This window comes from Sorex araneus, chromosome 7 (assembly GCF_027595985.1).
Source record: "Sorex araneus isolate mSorAra2 chromosome 7, mSorAra2.pri, whole genome shotgun sequence".
NCBI lineage: Eukaryota > Metazoa > Chordata > Mammalia > Eulipotyphla > Soricidae > Sorex > Sorex araneus.
The window spans coordinates 6784728-6809142 of NC_073308.1; the positions used below are offsets into that span (position 1 = coordinate 6784728).

Genomic DNA, 24415 nt, shown 5'->3' on the forward strand with positions numbered 1-24415 from the left:
TCCCCTTAACTGCCAGGCTGTCCCCCAAGCTAGCTGACCCCAGGAGACCCCTCGGGGGCAAGTCTAGCCTCCCCCTAACTGCCAGGTTGTGCGCAAGCTTCTGTATTTGGCTGCTGTGCGGCAGTGAGGGGGGTTAGCAGAGGGCTCTGAACTTTCTCAGACCGCATGGGGACTGGGCCAAGGGGCCATGGGTGCAAGCTGAGGCCGCGGGCAGAGGTGCAAGGACCTTGCTGGGTTTGTCATGAGACGGATGAGGAAGCGGAGACGGGGGCCAGGGAGGACGGGAAGGACATGGAGTGAGGCGCTGAGCTCGGGCACATTTAAGGGCTGGTCCAGGTTGTCACCAAAGCGCTGGGCTCCACCGGCCACTCGCCTTGGCTGTGCTGGTGAACGTGGGGCCAGCGGAGGTGGAGGGGGGGCTTGGAGGAGGGGCCCCTGGTTTTTGGCTTTTTTGGGGTAGACACCCGACAGTGCTCAGGGCTCAGTCCTGCACTCCACACTCAGGAATCCCATACGCGATGCCGCGGGGGATCGAACCCGGGTCCCCGGGCGGGCCTCGGGGTGCACTGCAGGGAGCTGAGGGAAACTGGGCTAAGGGAGCCGAGCCCGCGAGGGGCAGAGCGGCGAGGGCGGCCCCCGGGGTCGCGGGGCGGCGGCGGGCCGGGGTCGGGCTCGCGGGCTCGCGGGCTCGGGTGGGGAAGGGGCTGGCAGACGCCGGGCTCGGGGCGGGCGCCCGGGGGGCTCCGCGGGGGTTCCCCGCCGCCGCGACGCTTCCCCTCTGCTCGCCCCCTCAGCCGTCACTCTCCACAGGGAGCCGGGAGGCGGTGACGGGCGCTCAGGGCCGGGGCAGCCCCTCAGCTTCGCTCCAGACGCGGTGGCCACCTCGCAGCCTCAGACAACTGGAAGCAGCGCCCGCGGCGATGACGCAAGCACGTCGTCTGGACGTCGGGCCACGCCCCCACGCGACGGCCCAATCGCGGGGCCCCGAGGAGGTTGAGGGCGGGGCCAGTCATTAGGGGCTTCGCCCCAGATCCCGGAGGAGCCTGAAGACCTTCCCCCTAGTGGGGCTTGCCACTGTCGCAGGTGTCTTAGGCACTAGATCCTACTGGCTACCTTCCCTTGCCGGCCACCTTCTGTGTAAGGATCGTCCGTCTGGGCTTCTGTGAGTGAAGCTTGCCCACTTGTGAAGCCGCCCGTCTTTGCTTTCCCAGGCCGTTGGCGCTGGGGACCAACAGAGCTCAAGCACCTTCCTGCCCAGGGGGCTCTCAGGAAAACGTGTTTTCCCTACTCCTTATAACAGGAGCCGCCCTGAAAGCCCACCGCGATGTTTTATAGTCAACTGTTTGGCATCTGTCCCAAAGACCCAAGACATTTGCACCCTTCTGGTCTTTGCAGCACTATTCACAATGGCCAAAATCTAGAGCCGACCCAAATGTCCAAGAATAGAGGACTGGTTAAAGAAGCTGTCTCTATCTTTAAAGGTACATCTAGAATGGAATACTACTCAGCTCTAAGAAAAGATGATAGCATGTAATCTGCTGCTATGTGGATAGATCTGGAGATTATCAGAACAGATGAAATTAGTCAGGAGAAGAGACCCACAATAACCTCCCTGACATATAAACGAATTACGAATAAAACATCAGTACTTTGGCTCCTTCTTTTTCCGGGTGGGATGTAGAGATCACTCTCAGGTCTGTGGTTGGGAAATGGTCACTCCTGGCAGTGCTTCTGGGACCATGAAGTGTTGTGGCTCGAACCCTGGCCTCCAGCATGCAAACTCTGTGCTCAGCCAGTGAAGGCAATCTCTGCAGCCTGTGTGACCTTTGATGGCAGCCCCAACTTATCCTTCCCTGCAGGGCATGGTGAGAGTTGGGAGGCTTTGAAGTTCAACCCCAGCTCATGGACTTGGATGTGTGAGCTTGAGCACTTGAGCACTGGCTGTCTAGAGAACAGCTATCTCTTATTCCGCATCCACAAACTGAGAGCCCTGACAAGGAAGTGACGGGCAATTCACTCAGCACACTGACCCGCAGAATGTGCTGGCCCCAGGCTCCTTGCAACACACTCATTTCATATGTCCAAAGTGTCAGCATTGATGTTGTGCTCCTTTAGGTACGTGATCAAATCTGGCTCACTGCTCATTTTCCTCACTCATGTATTTAACTTTTCCTGGCTTACAAGTGCACGGGTGATATATCAAGATGATTACTTTTCTTTTTGGGTCACACCCGGTGATGCACAGGGGATACTTCTGGCTCACACCCAGGAATTACTTCTGGTAGTGCTTGGGGGACCATATGGGAATTTAAATGGGTGTGGTTTGGGTCTCACCCTCCCTGGATTTTCCCCCACGGTCACTGTCGAGTGAGCAGACCCAGTAGTTTGGCTTTCTGATACACCTGTCTGAATTGAGCAGTGGCCACTTAATAAAGAAAATCTTGCTGCTGCAGAATAGTTCAAGGACAATTATATTTGGGACATATCGTGCCTTCTAATTCTCCCTGGAACTCACCAATTTTTGTAATAAAAAAGAAATCTGGTAAGTGGAGGAGGCGACGAGATCTTAGAGCAGCTGATGACATATGCAGACTATGGGAGCTCTGCAGCCGGCCTGCCAAGTCCTGTTGCTATTCCTGGCCTGTATTACACAGTTGTTTTGGATTTAAAAGATTGCTTTTTACTACACCTTGGCAAGAAAAATATTATTGTTGCTTTGCCTTTAGTGTTCCTACCATTAATTTACAAAACCTTATGAACCTTATCATTGGGTTGTTTTACCCCAAAGAATGAAAAACAGCCCCACTTTGTGTCAAAAGTTTGTAGCTAAAGCTATTCAGCCTGTAAGAAAATTATTTGAGCGGGTCATTATAATACATGATATGAGTTATATATATATATTTGTATATATATGTATATATATATATACATTCTTTCTGGGTCAAACCTGATGATGCACAGGGGTTACTCCTGGCTCATGCACTCAGAAATTATTCCTGATGGTGCTTGGGAGATCCTATGGGATGCTGGGAATCGAACCCGGGTCGGCTGTGTGCAAGGCAAACACCCTACCCGCTGTGCTGTCACTCTAGCTCCCTGAATGTTATTCTTTTTTTTTTTATTTAATTGTTTATTTATTTATTTATTTTAAATTTTATTTTTTTATTGACTCACCTTGTGGAAAGTTACAAAAGTTTCAGATTTAAGTATCAGTTATACAATGCTCAAACACCCATCTCTTCACCAGTGCACATATTCCACCACCAAGAATCACGGTATACCTTCCCCCTTCTCCCCACCTCCCCAGCCCCCCACCCCACATGTGTAACTGGTAAATTTCAATTTACTTTCACTTTACTTTGATTGCATCCTGAATGTTATTCTTATGGCTGCCAAAATTGAAGATTTAATAAAAGAAGCATATGTGGCATTACAAGATAATCTTAAGAAATGGGGACTTGTAATAGCATCAGATAAAATCCAATGGAAAGCCCCCTATGAATATTTTGGCTATAGGTTATTACAAAACCGAATTGTGCCACAAAACATGCAAATTTAGAGAGATTGTTTGAAAACTTTAAATAATTATTAAAAATCACTTGGAGATATTAATTGGATTCTACCTGATTTAAAATTAACCACTGGGAAATTAAAACCTCTTTTTGATATGTTAAAAGAAGATGCTGATCCTTTATCCCCCAGGGAGTTAACTCCAGAAGCTTCCTTAGCATTAGAAGCAGTAGAGGAGAAACTTCAAGGGGCTCAGCAAAAATACTTGAATTATAATCATTATTATCCTGGTGATAGATTGTTACAATTTGCCTTAAAGACATCTTTTATATAAGATTATACATCACGACCAAGTGGGATTCATCCCAGGGATGCAAGGATGGTTTAACATTCGGAAATCAATCAACATAATCCAGCATATCAACAAAAGTAAAGATAAAAACCATATGATCATATCAATAGATGCAGAGAAAGCATTTGACAAGATCCAACATCCTTTCATGATGAAAACCCTCGCCAAAATGGGGTTTGGAGGAACTTTCCTCAAAATAGTCGAAGCCATCTATCACAAGCCTACGGCAAGCATTATCCTCAACGGGGAAAAACTAAGGGCCTTTCCTCTGAGATCAGGCACAAGACAAGGATGCCCACTCTCACCACTCCTCTTCAATATAGTACTGGAAGTACTTGCGATAGCTATTAGACAAGAAAAAGAGATTAAGGGCATCCAGATAGGAAGGGAAGAAATCAAACTCTCACTATTTGCAGACGACATGATACTATATCTAGAGAAGCCTAAAACCTCTACTAAGAAACTCTTAGAAACAATAGACTTATACAGTAAAGTTGCAGGCTACAAAATCAATACCCAAAAATCCATGGCCTTCATATATGCAAACAATGAGGCAGAGGAAAGGGACATGAAAAAAGCAATCCCATTCACAATCGTGCCCCAGAAAATCAAGTACCTCGGAATCAGCTTAACCAAGGAAGTAAAAGACCTTTACAAAGAAAACTACATAACGCTACTCCATGAAATCAAAGAGGACATGAGGAAATGGAAACATATACCCTGCTCGTGGATAGGGAGAATCAATGTTGTCAAAATGGCAATACTCCCTAAAGCATTATACAGATTCAATGCGATCCCTATAAATATACCCATGACACTCTTCAAAGAAATGGATCAAGAAATCCTAAAATTCATATGGAATAACAAACGTCCAAGGATAGCTAAAACAATTCTTGGGAAAAAGATGATGGGAGGCATCACCATCCCCAACCTCAAACTTTACTACAAAGCAGTAACAATTAAAACAGCATGGTACTGGAACAAAGGCAGAGCCGTAGACCAATGGAACAGGGTGGAATATCCCTACACACAACCCCAAATGTATGACCATCTAATCTTTGATAAGGGAGCAAGAGATGTGAAGTGGAGCAAGGAAAGCCTCTTTAACAAATGGTGCTGGCACAACTGGACAACCACATGCAAAAAAATGGGTTTAGTCCTTGACCTGACACCATGCACAAAAGTCAGATCAAAATGGATTAAAGACCTCAACATTAGACCACAAACCATAAGGTACATTGAAGACAAGGTCGGCGAAACCCTCCACGATATTGAAGATAAAGGTATCTTCAAAGGTGGCACGGAACTAAGCAATCTAGTAAAAACAGAGATCAACAAATGGGACTACATTAAACTAAAAAGCTTCTGCACCGCAAGAGATACATTGACCAGAATCCAAAGACTATCCACAGAATGGGAAAGGATATTTACACAATACCCATCAGATAAGGGGTTGATATCAATGGTATATAAAGCACTGGTTGAACTCTACAAGAAGAAAACATCCAACCCCATCAAAAAATGGGGCGAAGAAATGAACAGAAACTTTACCAAGGTAGAAATACGAATGGCCAAAAGGCACATGAAAAAGTGCTCTGCATCACTAATCATCAGAGAGATGCAGATCAAAACAACTTTGAGATACCACCTCACACCACAGAGACTAGCACACATCCAAAAGAACAAAAGCAACCGCTGTTGGAGAGGATATGGGGAGAAAGGGACCCTTCTTCACTGCTGGTGGGAATGCCGACTGGTTCAGCCCTTCTGGAAAACAATTTGGACGATTCTCAAAAAATTAGATATTGAATTCCCATTTGACCCAGCAATACCACTGCTGGGAATATATCCCAGAGAGGCAAAAAAGTACAATCGAAACAACATCTGCACATGTATGTTTATCGCAGCACTGTTTACAGTAGCCAGAATCTGGAAAAAACCCGAATGCCCCAGAACGGATGACTGGTTGAGGAAACTTTGGTACATCTATACAATGGAATACTATGCAGCTGTTAGAAAAAAGGAGGTCAAGAATTTTGTAGTTAAGTGGATGGGCATGAAAAGTTTCATGCTGAGTGAAATGAGTCAGGAAGAGAGAGACAGACATAGAAAGATTGCACTCATCTATGGTATATAGAATAACAGAGTGGGAGACTATCACCCAAGAACTGTAGAAATAAGTACCAGGAGGTTGACTCCATGGCTTCGAGGCTGGCCTCACGTTCCGGGGAAAGGTCAACTCAGAGAAGCGATCACCAACTACATTGTAGTCGAAGGCCATGTGGGGGAAGGGAGTTGCGGGCTGAATGAGGGCTAGAGACTGAGCACAGCGGCCACTCAACACCTTTATTGCAAACCACAACAGCTAATTAGAGAGAGAGAACAGAAGGGAATGCCTTGCCACAGTGGCAGGGTGGGGTGGGGGGGAGATGGGATTGGGGAGGGTGGGAGGGACGCTGGGTTTACGGGTGGTGGAGAATGGGCACTGGTGAAGGGATGGGTTCCCGAACTTTGTATGAGGGAAGTATAAGCACAAAAGTGTATAAATCTGTAACTGTACCCTCACGGTGATTCTCTAATTAAAAATAAATAAAATTAAAAAAAAAAGACATCTTTTATCTTTCCCCATGTTGTTAAATACTTCTATTGCAGGTGCCTTAACTGTATTTACTGAGGGCAACTCTAAGGGATTTGCTAGTATAGTTGTGAAAGATACACTTTAGTTGTTTTCTATTTCTTTTTTTTTTAATTTTATTGAATCACCATGTGGAGGGTTACATAGTTCTCAGGATTATGTCGGTTATACAATTCTCAAACACCCTTCCCTTCACCAGTGCCCATCGTCCATCACCAACCCCCCCAGTATACCTGCCGCCCCCTCCAACCTCCCCAGTCCCCACCCTTGTACTTGATAAGTTTCACTTCGTTTACGCCTTATCTCGATTACATTCCATGTTTCAACACACAACTCACTACCGTTGTTGGGGTTTCCCCCAAAAAAGAAAAGCAGTCCTATTGCCAAGGAGGCATTTGATAGTTCTCCACTGCTAAGAATATAGAGATATTAAGTCCCGCTGTTTGTTACATAACTTTTCTTTTTCCCCCTTGCCCCGCGCCACCGAGTTCACGCCTGTTTAGTAATCGCCACGCTGCCTGACAAGGGAAAAAAAACCGAAAAGGATGGTTATTTCCCCTCATCAGCAGGCGTGGGGCTCTGGCTTAGTTGATAGACTAGTAGAGTGTCTGCAAGCAGTTTCTGGAACCGAAGGTCTTGCGCTGGTATCGGCTCCGGCTCGAGATTCCACCAGCGTCCCACTGTTCCATGTACATAATTTTTCCCCTTATATCCCATTCCCACGCCACCAGGTCTGTTTGCTTAATGGACATCACACTGTAGTTGACGACACGCCGCGTTTCTTCCCGAGAAAGAAGAAAATTTCTTCTCAGCCGGCGTGGGGATATAGCTTAGTTCAGTCTAGAGAGATGGCTACCACTTTGATTGCCTTCAATATTTCAGCAACAGACTTACTATTCTTGTTAGGATCTCCCACAAAAGCCCGACCCATTAAAAAGGAACCATTACATAATGCTGATGCTAAGATGACATTAGGTCGGATGCGCGGTTTTGGGTTTCTGTATAAAGTCCAGGGAAAGTACAACCAGAAATAACATCACTACAAACTTTTACCCTTTTATGGTGCTCATAAGATGGAGAAACCTAGAGAGAGGCTCGGCGTCTCCATTTTGCGCTCAGGAAAACCGCGGAACCTGCGCTGTGCTCAGGAGGAAGGAGTTGAGAGGGAGAGGTTAAAAGAATTGGGGGATGCCCGGTTCCCACTGTTTCAGCCCGCCGTGGGGTCTCTGGTCCCATGCCGGAATTAGTTCAGTGGGCTGCTTGGAGTCCAAGGGCGCTTCCTTGGGCTCTTCCATCATGCTCGCTCCACAGCAGGGTCCAAAGGGAGTTGTTTTCTATTTCTACTGCATCTGCACAGCAGTGAATTATATGCTATTTGGAAAACTTTGCAATTATGGAAAGACACTTTGAATATTTTTATGCATAGCTACTATATAGCAAAAAATTTGCCAGCAGTAGAAACAGGCATTTTGTCTCAAATGAGTACCTCTCCTATTGTTACTTTGTTTATTAATATTCAGCAATGCTTGCAAGCCTGGATCTCTAGGGTCTATATAGGACATATCAGAGATGTCTGGGGTCTATATAGGACATATCAGAGCCCATTCAGAGTTACCAGGTCCTTTATCTGAAGGCAATGAGCAAGCAGACCTTGCTCTTAGATATCATACTATTCTTACACCTGAACTGTCACTGTCATTCTGTTGTCATCGATTTGCTCGAGCGGGCACCAGTAATGTCTCCATTGTGAGACTTGTTACTGTTTTTGGCATATTGAATACCGCCATGGGTAGCTTGCCAGGCTCTCCAAGAGGGGCAGAGGAATTGAACCCATGTCGGCCGCGTGCTAGGCAAACGCTCTAGCTGCTAGGCTATTGCTCCAGCCCAGGCTATCGCTACACCTGAACAATCAAATAAATTACATCCTCAAAATGCAAAAGCCTTTCAATATCAATTTGGATTTACTAGAAAGGCAGCATGATTGTTAAAAATTACCCTGCCTGTGCACGTCATTCCAGAATAGTTTCTGATGGGGTTAATCCGAGAGCACTCCTTCCTAATGAATTATGGCAAATGGATGTTACTCATGATCCTTAATTTGCAAAATTGAAATTTATTCATGTTTCTGAGGACACGTTTTTAGGTCTGATCTTTGAAACTTGACAAACTGACGAGGCCTTTAATGATGTATCATGTCATTGTTTTAGTCAATTTTTTCAATTTGGTATTCCACAATTCTGTAAGACTGGTAATGGCCAGGATATACTGGTAACGCATTTTATACTGGTAGCACATTTTAAAACTTTTGCGTTCACTGTGGGGCCTCTAACACCATGTCCTCCGGTGATGGTTCCTATTGCTCCTCATCAATCTGAGTTGAGATCTCCAGTGATGACAGGATCTCCTGGGATCTGAAGGACTCTCGTGCATGGGGGACCTGTGGAGCCTTGATGGACTGTCGTGCTGAGAGGGGCTGTGAAGACCTGATGGACTGTCGTGACTGGGGGGGGAGTCTGTGGTGTCGGGGTGCCATGTAGAGATTTGCTGGTCTGTCGTGCCAGGGAGACAAGTGGTGGCGGGGGGCGCTGAGGTGCCTGAGTCTCCCGTGCTCCCTGGGTCTTCATGGCTGCCTTGGTCTCCTTGGCTGCTTTCTCCTCAGGAGTCAGTTCTGCTGTTTTCACTACTCCGACCTCACTGAACTCCATGGAACAAGAAGAACACAGTCAGCTCTCACAATGTACGTCCCCCCTCTGCACCTCTTCCTGACTTCAATTTGGTATTGGACCTGTCCCATCATTTACCCTTGGTTTCTGTTGAAAGTCTCGTCCTCGTCTGAGGAATCCTTGTTGTGTAGCTTCCGTGCCATGTTTTTCTGACGTGTGGCATTGAGTGGCTGATACATGTCCCTCAACCACAGGGGCTGCCTTCGCCAGAAAAAGTCCTGGAAAAGGCAAGGGGAGCTCGTGATCCTGCACCCTGGCCCACTCCTGTCCTGCCTCAGTGCCCCTCCCTCCCCTTGCTTACCTGAGGCTCATGTTCCACTGAACTTCTCCTATGAAGCAATAATCCAAAGAAGAACCTTGGAGGAAAACACGGATACACATCATTCATCATTCGCCCATTTCCCATGCTTCCTAAGATGGAGGTCTCTGGTCTTGTTAGGATAACTACATGGGTACCTTGGTCTGGAGCCATGATGAGTCAAACCACTATGACCTGACACCTTGACAAAGTTTCCATGCATACCTGTGGCAGTTTTTAGACATTTGCTGGGTCCATCCAAAGGGACAGCAGTCTCTCAAGAGACCATTACATGTACCCTGGCTAGGAAAACATGAATGATATGTAGTTGTGCTCACCACCGTGGCCCCAGCAGATGCTATGTGCAAAGAACAAACTGCCCACCACACTGAGAGAAAGCACTAGAGTCTGTCCAGAAGCCTTTCCACTTGTCGCCTCTGGATTTAGTCTCTCAGGCACCCTTTACCGGAAGTTTTGGTTGGGGGAGGTGATTCTATCGTCCTAGCTGCTTTATCCCAGATGCTGAACTAGAGTAAATGCCTGTGTGCAATTAGCCAAATCCTTTAGCCCACTAGCTTTCATCCTGCAGACAATCGCCAGTGAGCAAAGAAGCCACAGGTATCAGCATCAAAGGCAGGAACCACACTGAGGCACGGCGATGGGTTTTGAGTGTGAACAGAGGAGAGAGCAGTCTCATGCTTTACAGGCAGTGTGTGTGTACAGAGCAAGTGGGCGCTGAGTGGAGGCAAGAAATGCAGCTCCCAGTTCAAGGACTCTGGTCATCAATGGAGAGGCCCCAAGGGACAGGGACCATGCTCTTTCCCACTCACCAGCAGTGCACCCCCAAGGGCAAGGTAGTTTCCATTTTCCCTCGGTTCCTTCTTATAAGAGTTAGAGACAGAGGTTGGGGGATGTGCCTCAATGGTAAAGTACTTGGCTTGCATGTGTGAGGCCTTGGGTTCAATTTCTGGCACCACACTGAGCGCTGAGGATGGAGTAGCCCCAAGCTACTGGAAAGAGAGTTAAAGGGGCCTTTTGGGCGTGAGCCTCCAACTTTGGTCTCTGGCACCATATGGCTTCCCTGAGCACAGGTGGGCTGTGATCCCTGAGAGCAGAGCCACCCCACATGGGGGACTGAGCAGCCTGGCCTTACGGGGCCCTAAGACACTAATGCTGAACTCAGGCCAGGTCACAGAGCCAAGTAGCACACGGAAGGGCTCCAGGGTCCCTAAGCACGGCGGGGAAGGACACTCCAAGGTAAATGAAAGATTGACAGACTAATATTTACCTGGATCTTCCATCTTTACACTCCTCTGGTCTATGAGAATGAATCTGTTTTTTAAAAAAATACAATCATGATTATCGTGGTGACCAATCTCTATACAACCTTATTAATTCCATTGATTTTGCTGTACCTACTCACTGATGTCACTTTTTCAGAACAGGAATTCTCTCCTGATTAATAGTCCCGGGACTCTCCTACAGCACATGACTTAAGGGGCACAGTTAGGAATACAGCTTAGTGACTGTTTTAGAGAAATTCAGCACATTAATCCAGATTTAAAATTAAAAAAAACTGAGGTAGGAAACAAAGTATCTGCCAATACACAAACACAGAAACATTCTTTTTAACAATGTTTTCTAAACAGTGTCAAGGACCAGTCTGATGCCTTTCCCATCGCCACTATTCATCCCCAGTGAGGAGTCCTCCTCAATGCAACGAGCAGAGTCGAGTCTTACAGGAGACAAAACTTGGTTGCAATTGCAATGATTCCTCCCCAAACAAACCAAATCCAATAAAGCTTCTATGAGATATGTCGATTCCTGGAGCTATAAATATCATACAGTGGATGGGGCACTTGCCTTGAATGTGGTTGACCCAGATTCGATCCCAGGACCCTAGATGGTTCCCTGAACCCCATTGGGAGTGAACCCTGAGAGCAGAGCCAGGAATAAGCCCTGAGCACAGATAGCCCCCAATAAATAAATAAATAAATAAATAAATAAATAAATAAATAAATATGTCAACTCTTTGAGCGACTTTGACTGAAATTTCAATACTTTAAACATTTCCATGTTTTTGTCCTTAAGGAGATAAAATGGAACAGTGGAATAAGGAGCACGGGCTGCTTTGCATGTGACCCTCATGTTTCAAAGTGGGATGATGGGGTTGGGGAGGTAGCTTAGTGGGAGAATGCCTGCCTTGCATGCACGAGACAGGAGTTTGGTACCCAGCATGACAAGAACAGCAGGAATGGAGGGATGCTAATGCTGCCCTTAGAGGACTGCGAGGATTAAACCAGACAACATATAGGAAACGACTTGTACTGTGGTTGGCATAAATCAGTGCTGTGTTTGCTGGTGATGTCACAAACGAGCAGCTTACACATATCAAAGGCTCAGAGAGCTCTTCCTCAGCACCGTCACTTCTAATTTATTCTAATTCTTTGTTGGTGGTTATGGTGGTGCCAGGGATTGAACCCAGGGCCTCACATGTGCAAGACAGGTGCAACACCACTAACCTAGATCCCAAACCATTCAATCACATTTTGCTGTTTTTTTTTTTTTTTTTTTTTTTAAGGCTCCACCTGGCAGTTGGTACTTGTGCGAGCTACTTCTGGAGTGGTGCTCAGGGGCCAGGTAGCACTATGGCTAGCACCTGGGTTCCCATGTGCAAAGTGAGGTGAAGTTTTAGTCCTTTGAGTTATCTCCCTGGCCCTTAAATCACTTATTTAATGTGCCTGCTGGGAAAAGTCAGTGGTGTGTAATTGAACAGTAGACAGATGTAGCTGAGCTCCTTGGAGTAACTACTGCACGCCTGCCATGATCAGAGTAGCCCAATGCGGGCTCAGGCTGCAGTGCGGGTATGTTTGGTTTGGGACCCACACAGCATATGCAGGAACAACTTGATTTGCTCTTTGGGAGGAGTTCCTGATGGCCCTGGTGGGTCTGCGGGACCATGTAGTGCTGAGGATAGAATCCAGGTCTCCGTCATGCAAAGTATGGAAATCACCCCCGTCTTAGTTGCAGTGTTTTAACTTCATCTACCAGGACGGACCTTAAACCTAAAGAGGGCTACTGCACTGATCAGCAGGACAACACCTTTATCTTTCAGTCCCAGGAGGGTGGTGACTCTCCATTTTGATCCTTCCAGTCAACAAGGAAAGTAACCAGTAGAAGAATGTCAGTGAGTGGTGAGCACATCAAACCACTGACATTCTTTTGAATTTAAAAGAGGAAAAAAAGTTTATATTGGGACCAGAGAGAGAGTGAGAGAGCTGAATGGTCAGAGTGCATGCTTTGCATGCAGAAGGTCCAGGCTGGATCCCTAGCTCTGCAAGGTGCCCTGAGCACCACCAGAAGTGACACTCCCCCACCCCGTCCCCCGAACTGAGCTGGGGGGCAGGACCTGAACATTGCAGGGAGTAGTCCCCAAACAGCACACAGGGGGTTCATCTTTTTGTTTCATCTCTATCCTTCTTATCTTCAAAGTTATCTAAGAGCTTGTTATTTTGGTTTCACTTCCACAAGGACCTCCCGGGAGTCAGGTTTCTTCACAAGCCCTGGGATCATCTTTGCAATATGAGAAGCAAGCACACCTCATTACTCAAGACTGAAGAGGAAAATCAAGTGTCATAGGAGGAAAAGGGGCTTCTATTTTCCATTTGTAGCCCCTGAATCTATTATAAGACAGATTAAATCCTGGAAGTCTGAATGAACTGTTTTTACCTCAATGAGACAGAAAATTATAATCAATATCATCATGAGTACAGTCACAGATATTGCCAAGAATAATTTGTTATTATAGCCATATCCTGGAACTTCTTTTGTGAGCTGAAAGGAAAAGAACAATTACTTTTATGCATTATTTTTGGAGGGCCACACCCAGTGATGATCAGGGGTTACTCCTGGCTCTGCACTTGGAAATCACTCCTGGAAGACCAATAGGGATGCTGGGGAGAGAATTTGGGGTGGTGGCATGCAAGACAAGTGCCTAACCCACTGTACTATCGCCCCAGCACCCAAGAACAATTAGACAAAAAAATGGGAAGGATTTTTAAGCACATTAGAATGGCTAACTATTCTTATACAGTCTAAAATCCCATTTTCTCAAATCAGTGGATTATAGGCTTTTGTTTGATATGTTTTGGGGTTGTTTTGTTTTTGTTTTCAGCCCATACCCAGGGTTCTCAGAGCTAAGAGATCATCATGTTTGATCCTTTACCCACTTTCAGCACACGTCTCCCATCCAGGCGATCCCTTCCAACTATCATTGTTATCGTGATCCCTTCTCTATCCCAGCTGCCCTCTCTCCCAGCCCTTGAGGCAGGCTTTCAACTGTGGACCATTCATCCTGGTCGTTGTTTCTAAATGTCCTTGGCTGTTAATCTCATACTAAGATTTAATTTATTTTTTAACATCCCATAAATGAGTGCAATCATTCTGTTTGTCCTTCTTCTGACTTATTTCACTTATGAGACTCTATGAAAAAAAAATCTGTCCTCACCTCACTTTCCTCTGGCTGTTTCTGTTCATCCTGGCCTTCAGTATTGTCACTGATGAAGTTCTCAGTCTTCCACTGGTCCGTATCCCATTCTGGCTTGGGAACCTTTCCTTCCTCCTGCTCACTGAGACGCTTCATCAGGAGGCCGGTTTCAGAGAGGAGCTTGGCACATGCCAGCTTCAACTGAGGCTCAGAGCAGTCCATTTTTATAGTCCGCATCATGTGAGCAATGAGCTTCCTCACGTTATTGTTGGGGATAAGGGACCGCAGCTGCTGGATGTATTCCATCTCCAGTTGTTCTCTTGGGTCTGGTCTTTGTGTGGCAGAGACGATGTCCGTGGCCACGTTGTGATATTCCCACTGCATCTCGCTGGACTGCTTGACAGCCGGCGTGAGGTTGTCCACCATCGGGGCTTCCATCTCATGGGAGGTGCCTTTGCTACCAACAGTTTTCTCTGGCACCGTGATGCCTCTGGTGTTTGTCCCATTTGCAGCATTCGTGCTTTCTGCAGTCCTTTTTCCTGCAGATGAGTGTGAAGGTTGAAAGGACTGGAGCAAAGGTTTGTCCTGATCTCTCCAAGACAGAGACTCCTCTCTTGGCGGGGACTTGATGAGGCTCTTTACTGCAGCGAAAGGAGGCCGCTTGGCGACTCGCACTGGCCTCTCCGGTGCTGATTCCTTCGTCTCTGTATTCACTCTGGGTTTGGCCCTTCTGTGTCCTAGCTGAGAGTAAGATTTCTGAAAATTATAATTTGTTCCATTGTGTGGCACGGGCCTGGGAAACTTCATGTTCCAAACCCTGGCATCTGCGTCTTATAAAACACGGAGAATGTCCCTTAGGTCTTTGGGGTTCTTGGGTGGGACTTTAGGAGTGGCGGCAGATGGGTTGCCCATGGAGAACTCTTTCAGGGGCATGGAGAACACCACCTTGTGCTCCTGGATGGAGGAGGTCTCTTCATTGAAGGAGTTTTCCACCCATTTCGTGGGCCTCCCTGCCAAGGGAAGCTCTTTCGGTTCTCTTGGGGCCGGCTGCCTGAGCCTTCTTTTTTGGGCAATGTTCCCCGTCGTGGGCAGAGCCTCCCCTTTCCTTAGGCTGTGCTGATTGCCCCCTTCTTTGAAGCGCCTCTTCTGGAGGCCCCCGGGGTTCTTGAACGTGCTGCTCATCTGCAGTGGTTTCCTCTCCCCCTCCTCCACCTTTTCTAAGTGCTTTCTCTTTGGGCAGACAGTTTTCAATTTCTTCGGAAAGATTTGATGTTTCAGTTTGGGCCCGAAAAGTATGGAACTGACCAGCGTGGCAGTTTTCTCTCTCTTTCTAGCTTTGTGAACTTTTGCTTGAGTTCCTGCATTTATCAAGCTTTCCAGAAAATGGAGACTTTTCGACTTATTGTATGTTGTATTGTTGGATTCGAGCTGTAGAGACATCGGAATTGTGCTATTCTTCAAATGTTCCAGAGGATTTGCTCCATCTTGCATATCTGAAAAAAGGAGCTTAACGAAGGGTAACAATGTTGATTCAAAATCTCCTATGTTCCCATCCAGGAGAAAAGGCACTATGTAATTTAGCCCAGTACTGATATTACTCTCATCATTCACGTCTAGCTGCTCGTTCACTAAAAGGGACATGCTGTTCCTCTCTGGCGAGGTGTTCTCCGATTCAATGGTTAGCTCGGTGCTGGTTGTCGTCTTTCGGGCCTGTAAAACCTTCATGAAGTCCCCTTTGGTGTTGCTTATGGACTCTTCCTCATCTGTCAAAAAGAAAGAGCTTGCTTGTCATCATGAAAGATGACTGGGGATAATTTTGGGAGCATCGACAGACAGAAATCCCAGGCAAGCAAATAAGTAATCAGTAAATGAATGCCGTATGGTGGGACGGGGAACAGGGAAACCCTAAATTTACACCTATGATTGACAAAAGGCTGGCTGGAGCGATAGCACTGCAGTTGGGCATTCGCCTTTCACGCGGATGACCCGAGTTCGATTCCTTCGCCTCTCTCAGAGAGCCCAGCAAGCTACTGAGAGTATCGAGCCCTCGCGGCAGAGCCTGGCAAGCTACCCGTGCGTATTGGATATGCCAAAAACAGTAACAATAAGTCTCTCAATGAGAGACGTTACTGGTGCCCGCTCGAACAAATAGATGAGCAACGGGATGACAGTGACAGTGATTGACAAAAGGAGTAATGAAGTGGTCATCGCTATTTATTCAGAATAAATAAGGCATGAAGCTCAGTACATGTCACTATCACTGTCATCCCATTGTTCATCTATTTACTCGAACAGGCACCAGTAAGGTCTCCATTCCTCGAAGCCCAGAGATTTTGCAGCCTCTCCTTACTCATCTTTCCCAATACTAGAAACTCTTTCAGGGTCAGGAGAATGAAACCTATCATTACTGCTTTTGGCATATTGAATACACCACAGGTAGCTTGCCAGGCTCTGCCCATGTGAGTGGGATTGTCTCAGTAGTTTGCCGGGCTCTCAGAGAGGTATATGTATATGTGTGTGTGTGTGTATATATATATATGTATATACATATATGTATATATATATTACTCTATATGTCACTGTCACTGTCATCCCGTTGCTCATCGATTTGCTCAAGCGGGCACCAGTAACGTCTCTCATTGAGAGACTTATTGTTACTGTTTTTGGCATATCCAATACGCATGGGTAGCTTGCCAGGCTCTGCCGCGAAGGCTTGATACTCTCAGTAGCTTGCCAGGCTCTCTGAGAGGGGCGGAGGAATCGAATTTGGGTCGGCTGCGTGAAAGGTGAATGACCAACCACTGTGCTATAGCTCTGGCCGCTCTACATGTATGTTATGTGTGTGTATATATATATATACACATACATATATACATATATATACTAATTTAATAGATATAGATAAATTCACTCAGTACATGTATTTAGGATTATTCCACTGGCAGGCAGAGTGACAGTAGAGTAGATAAAGTACTTGTCTTCTACGCAGCCAACCTGGGTCTGATCCCCAGCACCCCATAGGGTCCCTCAAGCCTTACCAGGCCTGACCCCTGAACACAAAGTCAGAAGTAAACTTTGAGCACCTCTGAGTATGCCCCCAAACAAGCAAACACACAAACAATAATAATATGATTATTCCACTGGTCCCCAAGGACCAAGTGCCTAGTATTCAAGACAAATATTTGCTGCCCAGTTAGACTCTTTACAGATCAACAATGACTTCTGTTTTATTTTTTGGCCATTTCCAGCCATGCTCAGGGGTTACTCCTGGTTCTGCTTCAGAATTCTAGCAATTCTGATTTCTAGGAATTCAGAATTGAAGTATGTTGAGTTATGAATTCAACATAATCTGGTTCCAACTGTATTCTGTGAATCTGAAAATATTTCAGATCATTAAAAACTAACTAACCTTGGGTCTGTGATTCAGCCACAGGACAGGATTGATGCACAGCTGACTTAAATAACATGCATCTTAGAGATAAGTGACCTTCCTCTATGATTAAGGAGGAGTGTTTTAGATAGAGAAAATTAAGATTAAAATTGAGCAAGTTCCAAATTCTGATTTAAAGTCTACACTTTTTGAGTAAAATATACCTTTCTTAATGTCTACCTGCTCTTCATGCTTATTGGTTTATATAAACACTGAACTAATTTAATAATTTATTCTTTGTGCTGATAGTTTTACTCTTTTAATAACACAATTTAACACTAAGGTCCATGTTAGAATCTATCTTATAACTGTTATAAGCTAATTGAAAAATATTAATGCCATCAATCACTATTAACATTTGAAAACTTTTCATAATGTATCATTGGGATGGCTATGAGATTAGTTCCTGGTATGTCAAACAAATCACATGTATTTGGATCTTCTTTATGTTTATCAGAAAAACTATTTAATAAAGTTTGCAGACATAATAATGCAGCTATTAGAGCTTTTGGACCCGGCTGTGGAGCGAGCATGATGGAGGGGCCCGAGGGAGCGCCCTCGGACTCCAAGCAGCCCACTGAACTAATTCCGGCATGGGACCAGAGACCCCACGGCGTGCTGAAGCAGTGGGACCCGGGCATCCCCCAATTCTTTTAACTTGTCTCTCTCTCAACTCCTCCCTCCTGAGCACAGCGCAGGGGCCGCGGTTTTCCTGAGCGCAAAATGGAGACGCCGAGCCTCTCTCTAGGTTTCTCCATCTTATGAGCACCATAAAAGGGTAAAAGTTTAGTGATGTTATTTCTGGTTGTACTTTCCCTGGACTTTATACAGAAACCCAAAACCGCGCATCCGACCTAATGTCATCTTAGTATGAGCAATATGTAATGGTTCCTTTCTAATGGGGCGGACTTTTGTGGGAGATCCTAATAGTAAGTCTGTTGCTGAAATATTGAAGGCAATCAAAGTGGTAGCCATCTCACTAGACTGAACTAAGCTATATCCCCACGCCGGCTGAGAAGAAATTTTCTTCTTTCTCGGAAAGAAACGCGGTGTGTCATCAACTACAGTGTGATGTCCATTAAGCAAACAGACCTGGTGGCGCGGGAATGGGATATAAGGGGAAAAATTATGTACAAGGAACAGCGGGACGCTGGTGGAATCTCGAGCCGGAGCCGATACCAGCGCAAGACCTTCGGTTCCAGAGACTGCTTACACTCTACTAGTCTATCAACTAAGCCAGAGCCCCACGCCTGCTGATGACGGGAAATAACCATCCTTTTCATTTTTTTTTCCCTTGTCAGGCAGCGTGGCGATTACTAAAACAGGCGTGAACTCGGTGGCGCGGTGCAAGGGGGAAAAAGAAAAACTATGTAACAAACAGCGGGACTTAATATCTCTATATTCTTAGCAGTGGAGAATTATCAAATGCCTCCTTGGCAATAGGACTGCTTTTCTTTTTTGGGGGAAACCCCAACAACGGTAGTGAGTTGTGTGTTGAAACATGGAATGTAATCGAAATAAGGCGTAAACGAAGTGAAACATATCATGTGCAAGGGTTGGGACTGGGGAGGTGGGAGGGGGCGGCAGGTATACTGGGGGGGTTGGTGATGGAAGATGGGCACTGGTGAAGTGAAGGGTGTTTGAGAATTGTATAACCGACATAATCCTGAGAACTATGTAACCCTCCACATGGTGATTCAATAAAATTAATTAAAAAAAATAATGCAGCTATTAGATAATTTAACCCTGAGTTAGAGAAGCGTAAGAATAAGCCCAAGAACAACCTCAAATGTATGATCATCTAATCTTTGATAAGGGAGCAAGAAATGTGAAGTGGAGCAAGGAAAGCCTCTTTAACAAATGGTGCTGGCATACCTGGGCAACCACATGCAAAAAAATGGGCTTAGACCTCGACCTGACACCAGGCACAAAAATCAGATCAAAATGGATTAAAGATCTCAACATCAGACCACAGTCCATAAGGTACATCGAAGACAAGGTCGGCAAAACCCTCCACGATATTGAAGCTAAAGGTATCTTCAAAGATGACATGCATCTAACCAACCAAGTGGAAACAGAGATAAACAAATGGGACTATATTAAACTAAGAAGCTTCTGCACCGCAAAAGATACCATGACCAAAATACAAAGACAATCTACAGAATGGGAAAGGATATTCACCCAATACCCATCCGATAAGGGGTTGATATCAATGGTATATAAAGCACTGGTTGAACTCTACAAGAAGAAAACATCCAACCCCATCAGAAAATGGGACGAAGAAATGAACAGAAACTTTCCCAAGGAAGAGATACGAATGGCCAAAAGGCACATGAAAAAGTGCTCTACATCACTAATCATCAGGGAGATGCAGATCAAAACAACCACGAGATACCACCTCACACCATAGAGAATGGCACACATCCAAAAGAACAAAAGCAACCACTGCTGGAGAGGATGTGGGGAGAAAGGGACCCTTCTACACTTCTAGTGGGAATGCCGACTGGTTCAGCCCCTTTGGAAAGCAAAATGGACGCTTCTCAAACAACTAGAAATTGAGCTTCCATTTGATCCAGCAATACCACTTCTGGGAATATATCCTGGAGAAACAAAAAAAATATACTCGAAATGACATCTGCACTTATATGTTCATTGCAGCACTGCTTACAATAGCAAGAATCTGGAAAAAACCTGAGTGCCCTAGAACAGATGACTGGTTAAAGAAACTTTGGTACATCTATACAATGAAATATTATGCAGCTGTTAGAAAAGGTGAAGTCATGAACTTTGCATATAAGTGGATCAACATGGAAAGTATCATGCTAAGTGAAATGAGTCAGAAAGAGAGGGACAGACATAGTAAGACTGCACTCATCTGTGGAATATAAAATAACAGAGTAGGAGACTAACACCCAAGAATAGTAGTATATAATACTAAGGTTTGCTCCATGGCTTGGAAGCTGGCCTCACATGCTGGGGGAAAGGCAGCCCGGATAGAGAAGGGAAGACCAAGTAAAATGTGGTTGGACATCCTGCACGGGAAGGGAGATGCGTGCAGAAAGTAGACTAGAGACTGAACACGATGGCCACTCAATACCCCTATCACAAACCACAACACCCAAAAGGAGAGAGAGGACAAAATGGAATACCCTGCCACAGAGGCGGGATGGGGTGGGGAGGACGGGATTGGAGAGTTGGAGGGATACTGGGTTCATTGGTGGTGGAGAATGGACACTGGTGAAGGGATGGGTTCTCAAACATTGTATGAGGGAAACACAAGCACGAAAATGGGTAAATTTGTAACTATACCCTCACAGTGACTCACAAATTAAAAAAATAAACATATTAAAAAAAGAAGAAGTTTAGAAGGAAGCCTCCAATTCAACCCGTGGTTCTCCAGTAGATGGAGGACAATTTAATTAGTGGAAATCTAGTTCAGTTTGGCGATATCCAAGAAGAGACAAGTTGTCCTGTTTGCTAATAGAACAGCTCATCTCTTCCAGGGTGGTTGAGAGAATGATATCAGATAGATCAGGTGAAAAAATGCGTCATCGCAGCAATTGATACAGATATAATATAAAATTTTCTCCGTAATTTCTAAGCCTTTTTGTTCAGGATAAAGAGACTTTCACAGAATCCTCATTGAAAGTATGAGTTAAGTTAGTGAGACATTAACATGCAAGGTATGAATGTGTTCAAAATTGGGGGCATGTAAAGCTAACCTAAGAGAAGGTACTGAAAAGATTGTTTAACAAGAAAGGCAGGTGCATGCCGAGGCAAGGATATTATTTGATAAGCAGGGATGACCCAGAAATGCTCAAAATCTATAATCCTAGATAAGAAAGGTGGCTGTGCAATCAGGACCAAGAGGTTACGGATGGCTCTGGGAAACCACGATTCCTAAGAGAAGTCCAAAAATGTGGAAAAATATGGCCTTTTTAGTCGAATTCTGATGGGTATTCTTAAATGTGTCTTGAAGAATCTTTAAGGAAGAATAAACGAGAATACACATTTAAAAAAAAAGAATAAGTCCAAGAAATTTGAATGGTTTAATGTACTACAAAAATAATATTTTTTAATTTTTTAGTTAGTTATTTTTATGGCTCACAATTATCACGTTTGACAAAAGTTTAACAAAACAAGCCTGCTGTTGATCATAATAAGGTGTACTAAGCAAATATGTAAAATGATATATGATAAAGTTTAGACTTGGTGCTCTGAATGCATCAAAAAGATAAACTACATTTGAAAAATAGTTGGATTTTTTGTGGGGGAGGGGACTACATGGCAATGCTTAGGGGGTACTTCTGGTTCTGCACTCAGAAATCACTCATGATAGCGTTTGGGGAACCATATGAGATGCCAGGAATTGAATCCGGGTTGGTTACACGCAAGGCAATCACTTTACCTGCTTTACTATCTCCAGCCAAAAAAAAAATCTTTATCATGGCTAAATATTTACTTTAATTAAATTTTACATGTGCCTATTACTTATACTTGTTTGCATAATTGTTGATAGCATACTTTTTAAATAATATAGAACCGCCTTATAAAAGTAGATAAATGCAGGGCTAGAGAGAGAGTACAGAAGGTAGAGCATTCACCTTGCATGTGTCCAACCCAGATTTGATCCCTGGAATCCCACGTGTTCCCTGAACACTAGCAGAAGTAATTCCTGAGTGCAGAGCCAGGAGTAAGCCCTGAGCATTAATGGGTGTGGCCCCCAAAAGCAAATTAAAAATTAATTAAAAAATCTTTTTTTAAGGTAATTATGTCCATCAGGCTGGAGTTATCGATAGAACAGTGGGTAGGGCATTTGCCTTGAATGCAGCCAACCCGGGTTCGATTCCTCCGTCCCTCAGGAGAGCTGGCAAGCTACTGAGAGTATCCCACCTGCACGGCAGAGCCTGGTAAGCTCCCGTGGCTTATTCGATATGCCAAAAACAGTAACAACAAGTCTCACAATGGAGACGTTAGTGATGCCCTCTCAGCAACTCAATGAACAACGAGACAACAGTGCTACAGTGCTACAGTGCTGCTCTCAGAAACTATTCTGGGTGGTGCCTGGAGGACCACATGGGATCCTGGGAATCGAACCCAGGTTGACTGCATGAAAGGGAAGCACCCAGGGACTGGAGCGATAGCACAGCAGGTAGGTCATTTGCTTTGCATGTGGTCAGTCCGGATTCGAATCCCAGCATCCCGTATGGTCCCCTGAGCACTGCCAGAGCCAGGAGTAACCCTTGTGTATCACCGGTTGTGACCCAATAAAGAAAAAAAAAGGCAAGCACTCTTTCCATTAGACCATCTCTCCAGTCCCTCAACTATGACTTGTTATACTCCCATACCTTTATCCTGTCCTGCCCATATAGAGAGGACTTTTCTCTTTACCTCTTTTGGGTGATAATATTCTTATTACCATCATAGACGAAGAAGAAATTCTTCCAGAAATCAGATCCTCATCTGAATGCACCCTTCCTCCACCTACCCACTAATTCTTTCGCTTATTAGCCTTTAGTGTGATGTTGTTGAATCTGGGCAGATGTCTAAGGATAGGTTAATGGATTTGCCAGAGTATATGTCAATGTGCAATGTTGATAAAATCTAGAAAATAATCTTTTTTGTTTTGTTTGTGGGCCACAATTGGTGATGCTCAGGGGTTACTCCTGATTCCGTGCTCAGGTAATCACTGCTGGTGGTGCTTGGGAAACTATATAGGATGCCAGCAATGGAACCCAGGTCATCTGTGTGGAAGGCAAGTCCCCTACTCACTGTACTATCTCTCTGGCTCCTGAAATAATATCAGAGCTACCAAAATTGGGGAATACAGCTCTTATAAGATGTGTATTTTGTCTTCACTTACTTCCTACTATTTCCAGCTCTAGTTAGGGAACCATACAAAATTTCTGACTGTGAGAAGGTCAAGTATAACATTGTGTAGTTGGGTTTCTTTTGGGGGGAGGTGGGGCCAAACCCAGCAATGTTCAGGGGTTACTTCTCTCTCTGTGCTCAGGGATCACTGCAGCTAGTAATTGGGACCATCTGGGATGCTAGGTATCCAACTCAAGTCTGCCGTATGGAAGGCAAGTGTTGTAGCTGCTAGATGATCTCTCCAACCAAACTCTACTGAAGAATTCAAAGTGCTTTTGGTGGTGGTGAAGTTTAGAGAGGGAGTTAAGGGAAGTGAGGAAGAAGCATGGACTTGCAAAGAGTCCCAGACTGGGAACACGCAATCTAGGCATTAGACACATTTAACACTTTTAGTTTTGCTTCTCCTCACATAAAATAAAAAATGTTATTAGTATCTTATTGTGATTTCGATTATTTGGTTTAGTTATTCTCTAAATAACATTATTGCAGTTGGAGTAACATGGTTACAATAGTACCAACGCTATTGGTTTCCATGTACAAAGTGAACCTCACCTGGACCACCACCGAAGTGTCGAGACACCACAGTTTGTACATCCCTTTTAGTCTGATTCTTCTCCCCGCCACACCCCCCAAATTCCCCAGGATTGATGTTCATCTTATGAAAGGTGATTTGAAAATGATTGTTATGCCCACCTTTGTGAAGGGAGTGATAGACTTGCTAAAAGTTGATTTTAACAATAACACTATCTTTGTGTAAGAAGCAAAGTGATCGATGTGCCCAATTTCTGTTAGCAAATCAGAGTCATACTATCCCGGCATGAAAACACTTTTTTGGGTGTTTCATGTGTGTGTGTGTGTGTGTGTGTGTGTGTGTGTGTGTGTGTGTGTGTGCGCGCGCGCGCGTGTGCGCATGCATGCATCCCCATATTCAGTAATACCCAAGGAATACTCCCAGCAGTGCTTCAGAAACTGTTTTGTGGGGGGTGCACTCACACCTCCCACATGAAAACTATGTGTTTTAACCTATTGTTCTATTTTCCTGGGCCCTTAAAAACACATTTTGGAAGTTATCAAGCTAAGGTCAGTAAACTTACTATGTGGAAAAATACT

The 24415-nt window shown here is 45.0% G+C and overlaps 1 protein-coding gene across 1 annotated transcript in view; it reads right to left on the reverse strand.

Moving 5' to 3' along the window:
* Positions 1-9294: 9294 nt before the first annotated feature.
* LOC129406558 (leucine-rich repeat-containing protein 37A3-like) overlaps positions 9295-24415 on the reverse strand; it is a 48992-nt gene continuing 33871 nt past the window's right edge. Inside the window, exons 9-13 of the mRNA XM_055144722.1 lie at positions 14845-15767; positions 14026-14745; positions 13211-13352; positions 9522-9576; positions 9295-9421 (exon numbers count right to left, since the gene is read on the reverse strand). Coding sequence (XP_055000697.1) covers positions 9295-9421; positions 9522-9576; positions 13211-13352; positions 14026-14745; positions 14845-15767 — 1967 coding nt within the window. The remainder of the gene's footprint in view (positions 9422-9521; positions 9577-13210; positions 13353-14025; positions 14746-14844; positions 15768-24415) is intronic.